The sequence below is a fragment of the Cynocephalus volans genome, chromosome 1 (genome assembly GCF_027409185.1).
Source record: "Cynocephalus volans isolate mCynVol1 chromosome 1, mCynVol1.pri, whole genome shotgun sequence".
Taxonomy (NCBI): domain Eukaryota; kingdom Metazoa; phylum Chordata; class Mammalia; order Dermoptera; family Cynocephalidae; genus Cynocephalus; species Cynocephalus volans.
In genome coordinates this window covers 285,667,673-285,682,318 of record NC_084460.1, presented here as the reverse complement: position 1 = coordinate 285,682,318, position 14,646 = coordinate 285,667,673, and the positions used below count along the sequence as shown (strand labels likewise).

Here is a 14,646-nt window from a genome sequence, read left to right as displayed (position 1 = left end):
AGAGAACACCAGGTCAGCACCAGGAGGGCTTGCAGACAGAGCCCTCAGCTCAAGAACAAAGCAGACTCAGCCCCAGACAGTCTTTCACCACTCACTGCAGGGCTTGAGATTCCTTTTAGCAGAGACCTGAGTCTGCATTTGCCCTCTTGAAATACACTTTCTGTACCTCCCTTCTCCAGTAATTACCGCTGACCCTAGAAAGTGCTCTGCCGGCTTCGCTCAATCTCCAGAGGCAGAAAAGTTGGTAAAAGTCTAGTTTCCTGGATGCTCTCCCTGAGAATTGACTTAGGATATAAGGACACAGACTTTGGTGGCCCCCAGTCCTCCAAGAGGAAATGAGAAAGTCTTCCCCTTGACAAATTGAATCATTTAATGTAAAACCAGGTTAAGCAGGGCTTCATTTCAAACAGCTTCTCTGCTTTGTACTACGAATGTGCATGCCCTCCTCCATGGGTGGGTGTGTAGGGGAAAATGTCCAGACATTTTAGGGGGGTCTCTAGAGGCCTGTTTCAGCTGCTCTGAGAATCAACCAGGCCTTTTGACATCAGGCTGAGCAAAAGCTCATCTGTTTTCCCCACTTTGGAATGAGTTTTTAAAGGGCCAACTCCTAGGCGATTGAGCAGCTATACATTTTTTATTTTCATCATCTTGCTATCTTCGTTTGCCTTAATTAGGGGGTGGGGAAGTAGAGTTGGGAGTCCGAGTTCATGTCAAAACTGCCAAAGAGGTGTGGGAAGGGGGGACAGAGAGAAAGAGGTGGAGAACTTTGGTGCAGGAAAAATTCAAAAATCGTAAAAGGAAAAGGGGGAACTTGAAGCCCAGTAGTCATTGTTTCCTTTATTTCAAAGGGAAAAACCTGCCCGATTCTCATCCTTTTGATTGATTAAGGCCCTGAATACCTCGCGGCCCTGGAGTGACAGTCCTTGAATAGACTCGAGCGAATAAAGCGCAGCGCAGAGCGCGGGGCTGGCACTCGAGGGTGTAAAGGAGGCGAGTTCGCTGGCACTTACCAAGTTATAAATAAAAGACTATGCACAATGGTACCTTCTCTAGGGACAGACAGTCTTTACAACACTCCTGGCGTCATATCCTGCTGGGGACACTTCAGCTCCTAGCCAAGACTTTTGCTCCTTTTATTTTTCCAGCAGTTTAGTCTGAATACCATAATAAATTCCTGAGAACAAACGCTGCAGCCGGGCAAAACTTTAACATATAGACGCATCTCTGTTGACACATCGGAGATCTATACGTCGAGATTTAGAGCCGCGCTTCTCAGAACGGTTTTTCAATCAAGAGGAAAGGGCTTTCTCTCCCCCCAACCCCTACCCCCAGCTTTCACTAAGGAGTCCTGGGGCACAGCCACGGCCGCCTACGCTTCACACTATGCGGGCCTCCAGGCTGAGAAGACAAAAGAACGTTATCAGCACACCCTGCTTTCTCCTAAGAGGAACCCCACGGGGAGGACCCCGTAACAAGCCTAGGCCAAGGGGCACTGACCGGAGGAAGGAAAGCCAAAGTTGTCTGGGGCTCCCCATGCTTTCTTATTGAATGCACCCCTCCCCCCGTGGCAGAAAGCCAAGAGAAATGAGAGAGAGAGAGAGACCCGCAGGTGGAAACCAGAGACGTATAGAGAGACACAGATGGAAAATGAGTCAGAGACAGGGAGACACACATGGAGAGACACAGAAAGAGACAGAGACAGAGAAACAGAAAGTCAAGGAGAGAGACCAGAGAGAGTCACACACAGAGAGTGACAGACAGAGCCCCCTCTCCGCCTCGGCGGCTGCTATTTCCCTCGGGCTGTCTCTCCCAGTTTCCAAGGGTCCACCCTTCTCTCCCGGGGAAGGGGCGCAGCGCGGGTCTCTCTCTCGGGGCCGGCCGAGGCCTCCGCACCGCCAGGGATGGGAAGAGAAAGTGGCCGCTGTCGCCCAATCAGCGCGTGTCTCCGCCACCCGGGACGGTCTCCCCGTCGGCCAATCGCAGCTCAGGGCTCCTGACCAAGCTTTGGGTGAAAGAACTAATAAATGCTCCCGAGCCCGGATCCCCGCACTCGGTGTCACGACGGGAGGAGACTCGGGCAGGCCGCGCTCCCGCTTCCCCCCGCTGCCCGGCGCGTCCTGGCGCTCTGAGCCCCCTGGCCGGCGCCCCCAGCCGCGGGGCCCTTCGCCCAGACTCGCACCAAACTTTTCCGCCCTGGGCTCGAGATCCTGGACTCCGGGGCCTCCCCGCCCTCCCCCTGTCCCGGGTTCCACCTCGAGCCTCTGGACTAGGAGAGCAGCCCCCCTCCGCCTGTCCCTCCCTCTCTCCAGCCTTTTTGGGGAGGGGCTCTCCACGCTCCGGAAAGTTCCCGAGGGTCGCCCGCGCCGCGCTCGTCTCTCTATTTCGCCTTCACCTGGATATAATTTCCGAGCGAAGCTGCCCCCAGGATGACCACGCTGGCCGGCGCTGTGCCCAGGATGATGCGGCCGGGCCCGGGGCAGAACTACCCGCGCAGCGGGTTCCCACTGGAAGGTAAGGGAGGGCCTCAGCGCCGCCCGGATTCCGGGGCCTGGGACCGGCTGTCCCGCCTCATCTCGGGTTTCCACAGGCTCCTTTGGTGCGTCCAAGGAGCCCATTCCCCAGGCACCCCCCCACGCCGAGAAGCAACATTCAGGGGCGAGGCCCCACTTGGTTTTCTCTCTGCAAACGGAGCGCGGTGCTTTCTGCAAACCCTCGTGAAGCTTGGCAGCCAGGCCTGCAGCGGGCCGGCTCCCCTTCCCTCTGTTGATTTGGAAATGTCGTGGTGTGCACGGTGGTGAACCGGCTTCTGAGCACCAGAAGCAACATTTCCGCATTTTGTCCACCCGAAGTCATCTCAAAATTGTCCCCGCTGTACCCACATTTGTGAAATTCTTCTAAGTTCGGGAATAATTTTCTTGCCGTGCCAAGTTGTGGTTTGCACAACGCGCGCCATCGTGATTGAAATTTTTAGTATTAATTAACTAGAATTCCATTCATCTCAAGTGGCATCTCGAAGTTTCTATAACTTGTTTGGGAACGGCCTTTCAGTCAACCTGAAGATTCTGGGAATCCCAGGGCCGGGAAGCAGGAAGCTGTGCAAGCCCGAGTCCTTACAAACGGTTTGAGAGGTCAGGGCTCCTGAGCTGGACTGCAGATCCAGGGGCGCCCGTTGCCTTTCCCTCCAGAGTAGAATCTAATAGCCAGAGCATGAATGGGGGCTGGGGGGCCTCACGAGCAGACCCACCGTGGTTGCCATCTCCCTCCCGAGGTGTAACAGGTGACATGCACCTCCTTTTGGGACCCTCTTTGACCCTTGGCTGCTGCACTCTTAGCTAGAAACCCCAAGGCTGTCAGCTTGCTCAAGCCACTTAGAAAGGGAGGGCCCCAGCTGGGCAGTGTTTGGTGGGAGCAGAGTTCAGGAAGGCCAGCGCCTGGGTGAACTCTCCGCCAGGAGGCTGTTTCTAAGGCAAGATAGACTCTGTACCAGCCCCAGGGCCTCCCTCCAAGTTGCCATTCCTCCTGGGCCCAAAGAGAAAAGACAGTTTCTCTGGGGCGAGTTTTCTTGCCCCGATTACTCGCTTCACACAAAATTATATGCCCCTAAATTGCTTAATTATTTGAACAAATGTGATCGAAAGAGGGTCCGGGACTGGAAGTCAAGTGTCCAGCAGTTTCAGTGTTGGGGCTGTCGAATGCGGATTGGCCAGAAGAGTGCGAAATAAGGTGGGCTTGTCTTTCGCGCTGCTTTCTATTCTTCCTAAGTGACTGTCCCCTTGCCCCTCTTTTTCACCTTCTCCTCCCAGTGTCCACCCCCCTCGGCCAGGGCCGCGTCAACCAGCTAGGCGGCGTTTTTATCAACGGCAGGCCGCTGCCCAACCACATCCGCCACAAGATCGTGGAGATGGCCCACCACGGCATTCGGCCCTGCGTCATCTCGCGCCAGCTGCGTGTGTCCCACGGCTGCGTTTCCAAGATCCTGTGCAGGTACCAGGAGACGGGCTCCATCCGTCCCGGTGCCATTGGTGGCAGCAAGCCCAAGGTGAGTGCGCGGGCCTGACCCTCATGCCTCCCGGCCTGTGTTCCCCAGGGTTGGGGAAGAGTGGGCAGGGGGCAAGGGCTGCCGTCTGGGGTTTTCCAGGGAGTTACTTCTCAAGTCCGTGAAGGGGTGTGTGTTCTGGGGACGTTGGGGGGAAATCAGTTGCTGCCGGAGCCCGACGCTCCTTGATGAACGGTAAGGGAGGTTCTTGCTTTTTTTGCAAGAGAAAATAACATTTGTTTCTTTTATGCCCAAGAACCCTAGAATCCTCACCAGACTATTTTGCTTTGTTTTTGGTGGCTGGCCGGTAAGAGGAAGCCTTGACTTTGGTGTTATAAAACCGGCTGTAACCAACTGAGCTAAATGTCCAGCCCCTGGTCGAATTATTTCAACAGTCAAACAAACACCTAAAGCTCGCAAGCTGTACGTGCCCACCTGTTGCCGATTTCTTCCCAGCCCCCACCCACAGCACCGCCCTTCCCAAACAAATCGAAGGGTCCCCTCGGTTTTCTAAAGGTTTCTCTCTCAACCTCTGCCCTCAGTCTCCCCCAGCGCAAATTGTTTTAAAAAAGCCAAAGGCTAGGGTGATTAGGTTTTTTGCTTGTTTGTTTGTTTTTGTTTTTGTAATGAGATGATGATTACGTTTTTAAAAAAGCAGATTGGTGCTATTTTCAAATTATTTTAGTTCCCTTTTGAAAAGAGAGAAGCACGCTGTTTAGGGCTGGGTGGAAGGGAATTACAGAGGGTCTGCCTTTTCTTCTGGATGTGGAGAAAAGCCAGTATGATTTTCTAGTTGCCACAGGGCAAAATCGAGAGGGTTATGGTAAACTGAAAACTTGCAAACATACCCCCTTCCCTCCTCCCCACCCAAACACCTTCACAGTCTCTTTAAGAATCTTTGGACACTTTTTATTGAAGGTGGGGGGGGAAGAGCCAGACTCTCGAATTATGCGTATTTATTATCCAGTCGAATTTTTTTACAACCTAGATGCTTACCTTTTGCTTTTCATTCTACTCTTCACTTTACCTAGTTTTGTGCCCCTTCAAAGAGGCACAAGTTGCAGATCTCACTTGATTTTTCAGCTCCTCTTTCAAGCATTTCTTTTTTAGTTTCATTTTCGTGTTGATTCTGTGTAAGGAGTTGCCTTTATTTTCAGGGATCAGAAAGTAAAACTCCCCCCTGCCCCAAGATGTTATAATTCTTCTCAATTTATCCCGGTTGTCGGAGCTTATTCTGGGGAGGTGAAGTGTCCCCACGCTCCTTTCGGGTGGGACGATCTTCTGTTTGCTCCTTTCTACAGTAAACTGCCTCAGAGATTTGGGGTCTTTTTGCTAACAAGGGGGACTGTCCCAGGGGATGCAGGAAGGAGCATCCGGACAGGCCCGGAGGCGGTGGAGCCCCCTCCTCTGGCCCAGAGTACCGGGTACCAACGCCGGTCCGCCTGTTCTCTTAAAGCAGGTGACAACGCCTGACGTGGAGAAGAAAATTGAGGAATACAAAAGAGAGAATCCAGGCATGTTCAGCTGGGAAATCAGAGACAAATTACTCAAGGACGCGGTCTGTGATCGAAACACCGTGCCCTCAGGTACTAGGCCCATTAACGTCTCCCCAAGGCGCGGCCGTCAGTCGCTATTACCCAGGCGGGTCGTCCAAGCCATAATCACCCCAATTATCGATCTGGGCTATTGGGAGGCAGCCTCTCCCCAGGCCCTGAAATATTTACGAACCAGACGTTCTGGGCGTGTTACGCAGGGAGGGGTGAGCTGCTTGTCCTGGGGGCGGAGGGTTGAGAGACCTCCACTGAGGTCTCCCCAAAGACGATTTCTGTCGAGGAGGCAGGGCAGGAAACGTGAGGCTGAGGCCAAGCGTTTATTAATATTGATGTTCCCTTTTAAAGAGAAACAAATGTTTTGGTAACCCCAACCGAAGGGAGATGGGACCTCGCCAGCCACGACTTTGCCGTGCGCGCAAAGGAGGCGCGGCTTCGGTAACTGCACGCATTTCCCCCAAAGTCTCAGGGACTGTCCGGCGCCCCCGGCAGCCTGGGGGAGGCGGAGGGAAAAGAGGGGCGAGCGCAGGGCCAACTCAAGGGCGCGCGGGAGAGTTTGTTTTTAATTAAAAGGAAAACTCCCTTTTTCCCTCTGCAAGAACGTTCTATTTCCGAGCATGGATTTGTTTACCAGACTTGGAATCTGGAAAAAATAAATGGGGGAGAGTGCATTTTCTTTTGATTTTTACAATAGGAAACGATTCTGCAGTTGAAATTTAAACCGTTTACAGCTTCAAAAAAAGGACTGAGTGGCAGGGGACAGGTCCACCGTGGCTCTTCCTCCCTTACCGCGAACCGCGGGGCCCGATGCCTTCGGCTGGGGAGGAGGGAGGGTGCAGGGTGGGCTGGCGGGAGAATTCTCTTAGATTGGAGACCTAGAGCCGGGTGTCTGGAGTCGAGAAGGAAACGCGTCCTGCCGGGAACAGAGAGACCGAGATGGCATCACCCGGCCCTAACTTGGAGGCGCGGGCTTCCCAGGCTCCGTCTTTCTGCACCTAGATGCCGACAGTAGGGTGCAGGATTTCGGTGGGAGGGTGAGAGGGTGGTGGAAGGGCCGGGTGCCCTGAGACGCAGGAGGAGACAGAACCGAGCTGTGCAGGGCAGCCGTTCTAGCGCCCTGGCTGGGGCTTGGGGGACTCCTTCCTGCACGGCCCAGCGCATCTCAGTCGTGTGCGCTCCTTTCCTCCTCCTGCCCCCAGTGAGTTCTATCAGCCGCATCCTGAGGAGTAAATTTGGGAAAGGCGAAGAGGAGGAGGCCGACCTGGAGAGGAAGGAGACAGAGGAAAGCGAAAAGAAGGCCAAACACAGCATCGACGGCATCCTGAGCGAGCGAGGTAAGCGGCGGCGCGTTGGGCCGCGCTCAGGGCCCTGGCTGGCCTTGTGATCACTGCCTCCCTGACGCTGGGGGCCTGATGGTTGCCCAGCCCGGGCTCGAGTCAAGGTCTCTCCCCGCTCACAGCCACTGCACCTAGGCAGGGGCATTCAAATGAAAAACCAGAGAGATACGTGCAATTAAAACAAAATTTTTCTCTATTCTGTTTAATTTTTCTACTTTGTAAATCTTTCTTCTGCAGCACTTCTACCCCCTTGGAGTCTAGAACTGTGAATTGTGTTCTAGGTGTGTGGGGGTGGGGGTACCCTCTTGCTTTCAGATGTAGGTGACTGGGTGTCTCTGAGCAATTGGGGGGCTGGGGATAGGGGGCACTTGAGCCTCCAGAAGTCGAAGTGGTTTTTGCACCCTCAGGAAAGGCCTTAGTCTCCAGAGTTTCCCACATCAAAGAAAAGAGAGAGAGAAAAAGAGAGAGAGAACTTTTTTGGGGCAGTGGGCCCCCAAAGTTGACCCACATTGGTTGCTTTATGAATGTGTGTGTGTGTGTGTGTGTGTGTGTGTGTGTGTGTGTGTGTGTGTAAACTGGCTGTTTTTAATTTGTTTAAAATTGGTTTTCAAATGTGGTGGGGTTTAAATTGTGTGTGTCTGGGAACTGAAAGGAGTGCAAGCTCTGGGTTACAAATCCAAGGGATCTGGGTTCTTGGGCTCCTAGCGCTAGAACACTCTGTCCCCCAGGATGTGGGCCAACCACACCTTGTTGATTGTGGCCTATCATCACCAAGAGAAAATCTTCCCCAGGGAAGCCAGCAGTGCAGCCAGCTTCTCTTTCACCTGCTGCGAGTCATCTCACAGTTTAAAGGTACATACACAAACACACATAAAGAAAGAAAAGAAAGTCAATGCCATTGGAATTGAACCAGGAATTGATCATTGAAGCAGGAGAGAGGAAATTGTGTCTCAGTGTCTCTGGCCTTGGAGATGATTGCACCTTTTCAAATGAGCAAATGGTCAGGAATGGCCAGGCATCCTGCACCTGGAGTTCGCTCTCCTGGGGCATGGAATTCACTGGGTTGAGTTGAATTTTGGAGTTGTCTTAGAGATGCAGACGACCCTTAGGCTGGTCATCCCTTTCAGCAAGCTGGGTCCAGGGTGGGACCGCGAGTCAGGAAAGTAGTAGCTTTTACCTTCATTGTCCAACCCTGGCTGGGGCGGCCACTGGCCCTCCAGAGCAGCTGCTTTGCAAAACAATGCAAAATCTGTACACAGCCTTGAAGGAACACTTAGATTTGGATGTTAAAAATCCAAATGTCTGATTTTGAGGATAAACAGATGTGTAAATGCTGTGCTGCACACCGGCAATCAGGAAAATACACCCCAAATCACAGTATGTTGGGCAAGGAGATAACATAAGTTGTTACTTCCCTCCCTGTACAGCAGGGGCCTCACATGGACTCAGTCTAGGTCCTTCTTTTCTGAGGGATGTATTTCTGCCCTCATCTCTGACAAAACATTTCGGCTTTTATCTCAGGCCTTGCTGCAGCACAGAGATACTGGGGAGGGAGAAAGGTGAGGAGTCAGCCAACCCCAAACCAAACGGGCCCCTTTGGGCAGTGGGTAAAAGAGCACTTGGTGAGGCTCAGGGGCCCACGGCTTTGCTACTTGTTGCTGGAGGCGCTGGCACGGCAGATCGACTTCTCCCTCACAGCACAGGCAACCGAGGCCCAGGAGAAAAAACGTCCCAAATGAGCTGGTCAAACATTTGTACAACTTTTCCAGCTTTTACAAAGAAGGCCTTCTCTACACAATCCACACTTGGAGATGAACTTGGGAGACAAAGCCTGGAGAGTCCATTGAAACTCACACTTTAGCTCGGCCCAGACAAAGCTCTGGCTTGGAGCAGCTTGATGTGAACAAAGGAAGGCAACCTTTTTATAATTCAAGGAGAAAAGAAGAGAAAACAGCCCCACAAAGGGCCGAGAATAGACATTATGGGCTTGCAATGAGGGATGAATTATTCAATGAGCCCCAATAGCTGCTGCGCCAGGAAGTTTTATGTACTCTCCAGCGTGGAAAAAGTGGCCATTTCACCTACAAAATGTTTCTAGTCTTTTGGGCCATCTAGCTGGGCCGGCTGCCATTCAAAAGCAATTGCTACCATTTTTAAAATCAGAGTATTCTCCCCAGTGGGGGCTGTGCCGTTGAAAACACTCGCGTGAGCGCACACACATACACTACGCAGAGCCCTCAGAGGCTGAAACCGAATTTAATTTGGGGTTGTCAAGGAAGAGGCAGCGTCAGTCTCTCAGGCTTCTAGCTCCCTTTCCGGATGAGCCCCGGAGGGCAAGAGGGGCTTAGAGAAAGGACAGAGTGAGGTGCAGTTTGAAGTCTAGAAACTTCAAATATCCCCCTCTGTGGTTTGGGCATCAAAAGTAGCAGGCTGCCCTGCTTGTAAAATAGGGTGAGTGTTGATAAAGGGCTCTGACCGCCCTGGTGAAGGAGGAGGAGAAAGCTGACGGAGGAGGGACTTGGGGGTGCTCTGACCGGCGCTCTGTGCTCTCGGCGGAGGTTCCAGCACGGTGGGTGCTTCCGAGACTTGCTTTCCAGGGGGCGTCTTTGGCCCGGGCTAGACACTAGGCGGTCACCGGGAGAGAGGCACCGTGAAAGAGGCCAGAACCACCTCGTTCTCTCTCCAGGGTCTTGCCCTTTCTCTTAGATTGCCCCTTTGACCCGCCTAACTTTCCCTTTTTCCTCGCCCAATCCAAGAGCCACGCGGCGTGTAGACCTGGTGCACTGGGGCCCGCGCGCCCTGGAGCACACTAGGCGCTGTGCGCCCCTGCTGGGTCCATCCTTCCAGCTCCGTAGCCCTGGTGAAAGGAGAGGTTGGGAGGCTCGGGAGCACCCACCCCCTATCCCCTCGCCCCAGGCCCGCACTGAGATCGGAGCAGGCGCAGCCGGAGAAGCCAAGCCCCAGCCGAGCGTCGGGGGCTGTGGGCACTGCCAGCGCTGCGGCCGCTCAATGGGCGCCTCTGTTCCTCCCCCTGCGCGGCCGAGCCGGCCCGCGGGCGCCGCCACAATGGGCTGGGCCCCCTCCCCTGCGCTCCGGCCCGGCACGAAGCTTAGCTCGCCGGGCTGCAGCGGGCTCAATTGCCTCCTTTATGTCCTTCTCACTTTCATCTAGACAGAGCCCGCCTCCCCCTTCTTCTCCCCCCTTTTTTTCCCTCCCTTGCCTGAGGCTCACATTAGTGAAATTTCTGCAACCTCCCCCCATTTTTTTTTTTCTTATTTTAAAGAAAGCCTTTAACACAAAAGCGGTGACTAATCAATAGAAACTGCTCCTTCATCATCTCCTCCTCCTCCTCCCCCTCCTGCAGAAGGGTGACGCTTTTCCTGTTTGTGAGTTTTGGGAAACATTTTTGCTTTGTGCCGTAATGGAATTAGAGGACAGATGAGGACTGTAAATGGACACGCGACTGCAAGACTCTCGCTTAAATATTTAGATGCAACGTTACAATTACTGACTTGTTGTAGCGGCTTTGAAGTGGCAGCTCGGGAGTGCAGGGGGAGAGAGGCCAGATTGCCAAATTGATGTTTTGATTGGGACTGGAGATACACTTTCATAAGACTTTCCCCCCCCCTTTTAAAATCGCCAGGGAGCGTGGGAGGTTTGCAACAGTTTCCAAGATTGAGCTAAGAGACCTCAAGCACAGGTCGGTTGGGGGCTTATATTCCTTTCATATCTCTCCCCTCCTATTTGACGTCTATGAAAAAGAGTGCCGTTTTTTTTTTTTTTTTTTTTTTTAAGAAGTTAAAGTGACAAAAGTTTTGCTGGAGTCCCCCTTTTGTTCGTTGAGCTTCTGAGCTTTTCTAAAATTAACGAGGACGACTTCAGCTTTGCAGGGAGGCATAAGATAACGCAGCTAAAAACTCAGAACAAGTTTTAAAGACCCTTGCAGTACTTCATTTCCAGTGGAATCCTAAAAACAGCACTTTTATCATGAAGGGAGCTCTGAAATCGAAGGAAACGCGAGGCCGTTCCCCCCACCCCCACCCCTCGAGTTAGCAGGGAAGGAGATGTTGGCGCAAGGTTGGGGGCGGGGGAGGTGAAGGAAGGGGAACTTTCCCACAGATTAAAATCATAGGATATAGGATCATAGGTTTGTAGCATCGGGACCTTTATTGATGTGGACAGCCCAGCCCACTCTCCAAGTCCATTTGTCAGGATCACGAATTCCACCTCGGTGTTGTATTTATTCTTTAGAGTCAGTTTCTTTTTTTCAGAAGTTCTTGCAACACTCCGCAAGAAAAACATCAGCAATTTTTAAAAGGTATTGGAAATATCAGAATTTGAGTTAAATTACGACACCGCTGTGTTCCTTTTGTTCAGGTAGCACTAGTCACGATTTTCTTGCCGAAACAATTTGTAAGGAAACACAGAGCTCGGCTCGTGGCTTTTCCTTCTTGGCTTGTTTGTTTGGTTTGGTTGACTGCTGTATGCTCACTCTCTAGCCTTATAGAAAACATGCAGATTTTCTAATTAATGCTTGAAATCGTATGTTTATTTTGGAGTTTGATTTGATTGTTGATAGCATCGGAACGGGGACGTAGGGGACTTCGAGTGCGTAATAATTACCGAAGGGTCATTTAAGAGTCCCCAGGGCTGAGTAATAAAACCCACCCGGGCGGGCGATGAGGCGGAACTAGCAAGTGCGGCCCTGGTTCAGGGATAGACAAAAATCAATCACGTGAATAGGAGCTTTGCCACTAAACCTGCACGGTTTCAACATCCACGAATCCACAGATTGTGAAAACAACAACAAAACTTCTTTCCAACCGTGGGAATAAATGTTTAAGTTATGCACATGTAAATGGCCAATGAAAATTAAAAGCCGCAGCAACAGCCAACAAACGGTGAGAAAGGGTTTGGCATGGGGCGAGGCAGAGAAGGTTTACATGCGGTGGGACTCTGTGACAGGTAACTTATGCACGCGGGTAAATAAAGATTAAAGAGCCATTAAGAACGTACATCTATAACTAACAAGACACTTAAAGGCAATTAAGCAGTCAGTTTAATGTCTTATCTCACTGGCTGCTCTGGGGTTGTTTTACAACTAGGAATTAAAATCTGAAAAGGAAGTTTTCAGCAGCCCTGGCCAAATATTGATTAAGTAGCTGTTTGTGGATACTATTGTTACGCATTAAAAGGCCGGGAGCGCGGCCCCTCTGTGACCATCTTCTATTGTGAGGGATTCTTAACCACCGAGATCAAAGCGGGATCATTTCAATTTATCTGTCTTGGAAAATCCTCCTTTTCCTCTGAAACCTCTAAGTAGGAATTGACCAAATTCTCTTTAAGCAATAGGAACTGAAACCAGCTACATGTTGTAGGTTGGTAGAGAAGACTCATGGGGTGTTTTTAATTACTCTATGGTGATTTCTTGTTTAGAACTGAGGCTAAGATGCTGAATTTATCATCAAATCGAGTCTCATGGGGGGGGGGGGCGGGGGGAGGAGCCATGAGAACTACTAGCTGCCTGTCGCTAAATTTCTAAAAACAGAAGTTTCATTAAAGTTGCCTTCCAAGCTAGAGTGATATGAAGAAAAGATGTAAAACTAGGTGAGGAATAAATAAGTACACAGGAAACTGGGAATTATATTGACTACGTCTTTCTCCATGTGTTTCATAATTTTTATGTTTATAGATGGTTAGATGATTCTCTTGTATATTTTTAAACCCCCTGTAATAAAGGAGTAGATACGTGTTTGTTTGTGGGTATAGTATATGCATCGTATAAGTTTATTTATAAGTTGGTTACTAAGAATTATGCTAGCAGTAAACTATATCCAGTTGCAAAAAATAAAGGTTTATTTGTCCTACGGATTGCACTTTCTAGAGTCATCAGAACTGGAGGCAACGACATAGCCTCCCAATTCATACACAGCTGTTAAATGCTAGGAGAAATATTTCCCTGAATTATTTTATGAATTCTTTGCTTGTTGATTTTTTTAGGTGACTAATGGACATTTGTTTGTCTGTTTAAGAACGCAATATATTTGCATAGGTTTTTCTTTTCTTATGAGAATGAAAATTCCTGTAAGGGCTCTTTTGGAAATACCATCTCTGAGCTTAATTTGCAAATTCCAACAAATCACTCTAACTGAGGTTGTAAAATTTATGCCAGATTTGGGCTTTGAATATTTAACTGTGCATCATGGATTTGCCTGTGTAGTGGTTTTTTTTGAATCCCCTTCTCTGTACTCATTTCAAGACTAAATAATTGTGCGTAGGGTTTTATTTTTACTTTTTTACTCTTGTTCATTCATTATTGAAAAAGATGAATCCTAATAAACAGAGCAGAATCATTAATGGATATGTTCTAATATTTTTTGTTATAATCCCTGAATTAACGAATAATCCAACTATGCTCAAATGCTTTCTTATTTACAATATTTAGTATGAATTATTGCAATGCAGAACAACCACCTAAAACAGGTTAAGCTGTAAGTTAGAGTCAGCTCAGATTTGTTATGGTTCCTCTGTCCTGGGTCCAGACACAGCATTAGAGAGTTCTTTGTTGTATATTTTACATGTATGTGTATATTGCATATACACACAGAGTTAAAGTGACTTTTCGCCCTTGGGTATTAGACTATGTGTTCATATATTTCCAGGGAGGACACCAGATTCCAGCTCCAAGTTGGGCCTGATCTTAGTATGAAGGCAAAATTGCTGACCCCACAACTGGCTGCTTTTAGCTGGGGAACTGTGATCTCGAAGGGTGCAGAGAAAGTAAAAGGGAATTTCAGACATTGCCATTCTCCTGGAAGATGAACACCAAAGTGGGAACAGAGTTGTCCCGTGGCCATCCTCTGTCCCATTGCTCCATTCATGGTAGTCTTTGGTAGAGCATGGCATAATTCAGGTTTTAGCTCTACCCTGCAGCGTTGGCCAAACACTGAGCTCCAATAGCATCGTGAATTTTTGTTTCTCTAAGAAAGCTCCTCTCAAATAATCTGTGCTGGGATTATGCTTCAAAATGAACATAATATATATAATTTCTAATTTTAGTTGGGATGTGCACCGTTATCAAAATGCCCACTAACATTATAAAACATCTATTCAAGAAAGATGAGTTAGAAAGTTCATCATTGTCAAAGGTAGATATAAAAATCATGGAATGGAGTTGTTGAGGACAGTTAAGGAATTGGAGGTTTTATGAATTCTTACCTTCCATGCCAGTTTTCCTTCCTTCCTTCCTGATTAAAAAAAAAAAAAAAAGACAAGACTAATAATTTCTGCTATAGAAGTGGCCATTTCTCTTTACAAAAGAAATAGTATTTTAATAAAGAGCAACAGTATAAAAGTTAGAATTTGATTTGATGCATATTTCTCCTAGAAAGGAAACCCTTGAGAAAGCATTTTACCATGCTGCAGGATTTTAAGTAAAGCAAAACAAAATAAAACAAAACATCTTCATTTTGGGGTAAAGCAACTTCATCAAAGTAGTCTGAATTTTTATGTCCTCCTCTTACTGCAGTGATTGAAAAAAAAAAAAAAAAAAAAAAGAGCTTCCCTGGTAAAACAGAACTCATGACAGGCGATTTTAAAACAGCTGGTTTTTTTATCCCCTTAAACCCATTCAGTAATTTCTTGACTGAACTTTCTTATGAACTTTTATTTGGCCAGATTTACTGCATCTATAATGTTACACTAATATGAACTCTCAATTCTA

General features: G+C 49.2%; 1 protein-coding gene across 2 annotated transcripts in view; it reads left to right on the top strand.

Moving 5' to 3' along the window:
- The first annotated feature begins 2,426 nt into the window (after nt 1-2,426).
- PAX3 (paired box 3) overlaps nt 2,427-14,646 on the top strand; it is a 94,619-nt gene continuing 82,399 nt past the window's right edge. The window contains exons 1-4 of one of the 2 annotated variants that reach the window (XM_063111927.1): nt 2,427-2,511; nt 3,804-4,039; nt 5,496-5,622; nt 6,786-6,920. In XM_063111927.1, the coding sequence (XP_062967997.1) occupies nt 2,427-2,511; nt 3,804-4,039; nt 5,496-5,622; nt 6,786-6,920 (583 nt within the window). Of the gene's footprint in view, nt 2,512-3,803; nt 4,040-5,492; nt 5,623-6,785; nt 6,921-14,646 lie in introns of both variants that reach the window. The other variant, XM_063111920.1, reaches the window with a different exon arrangement.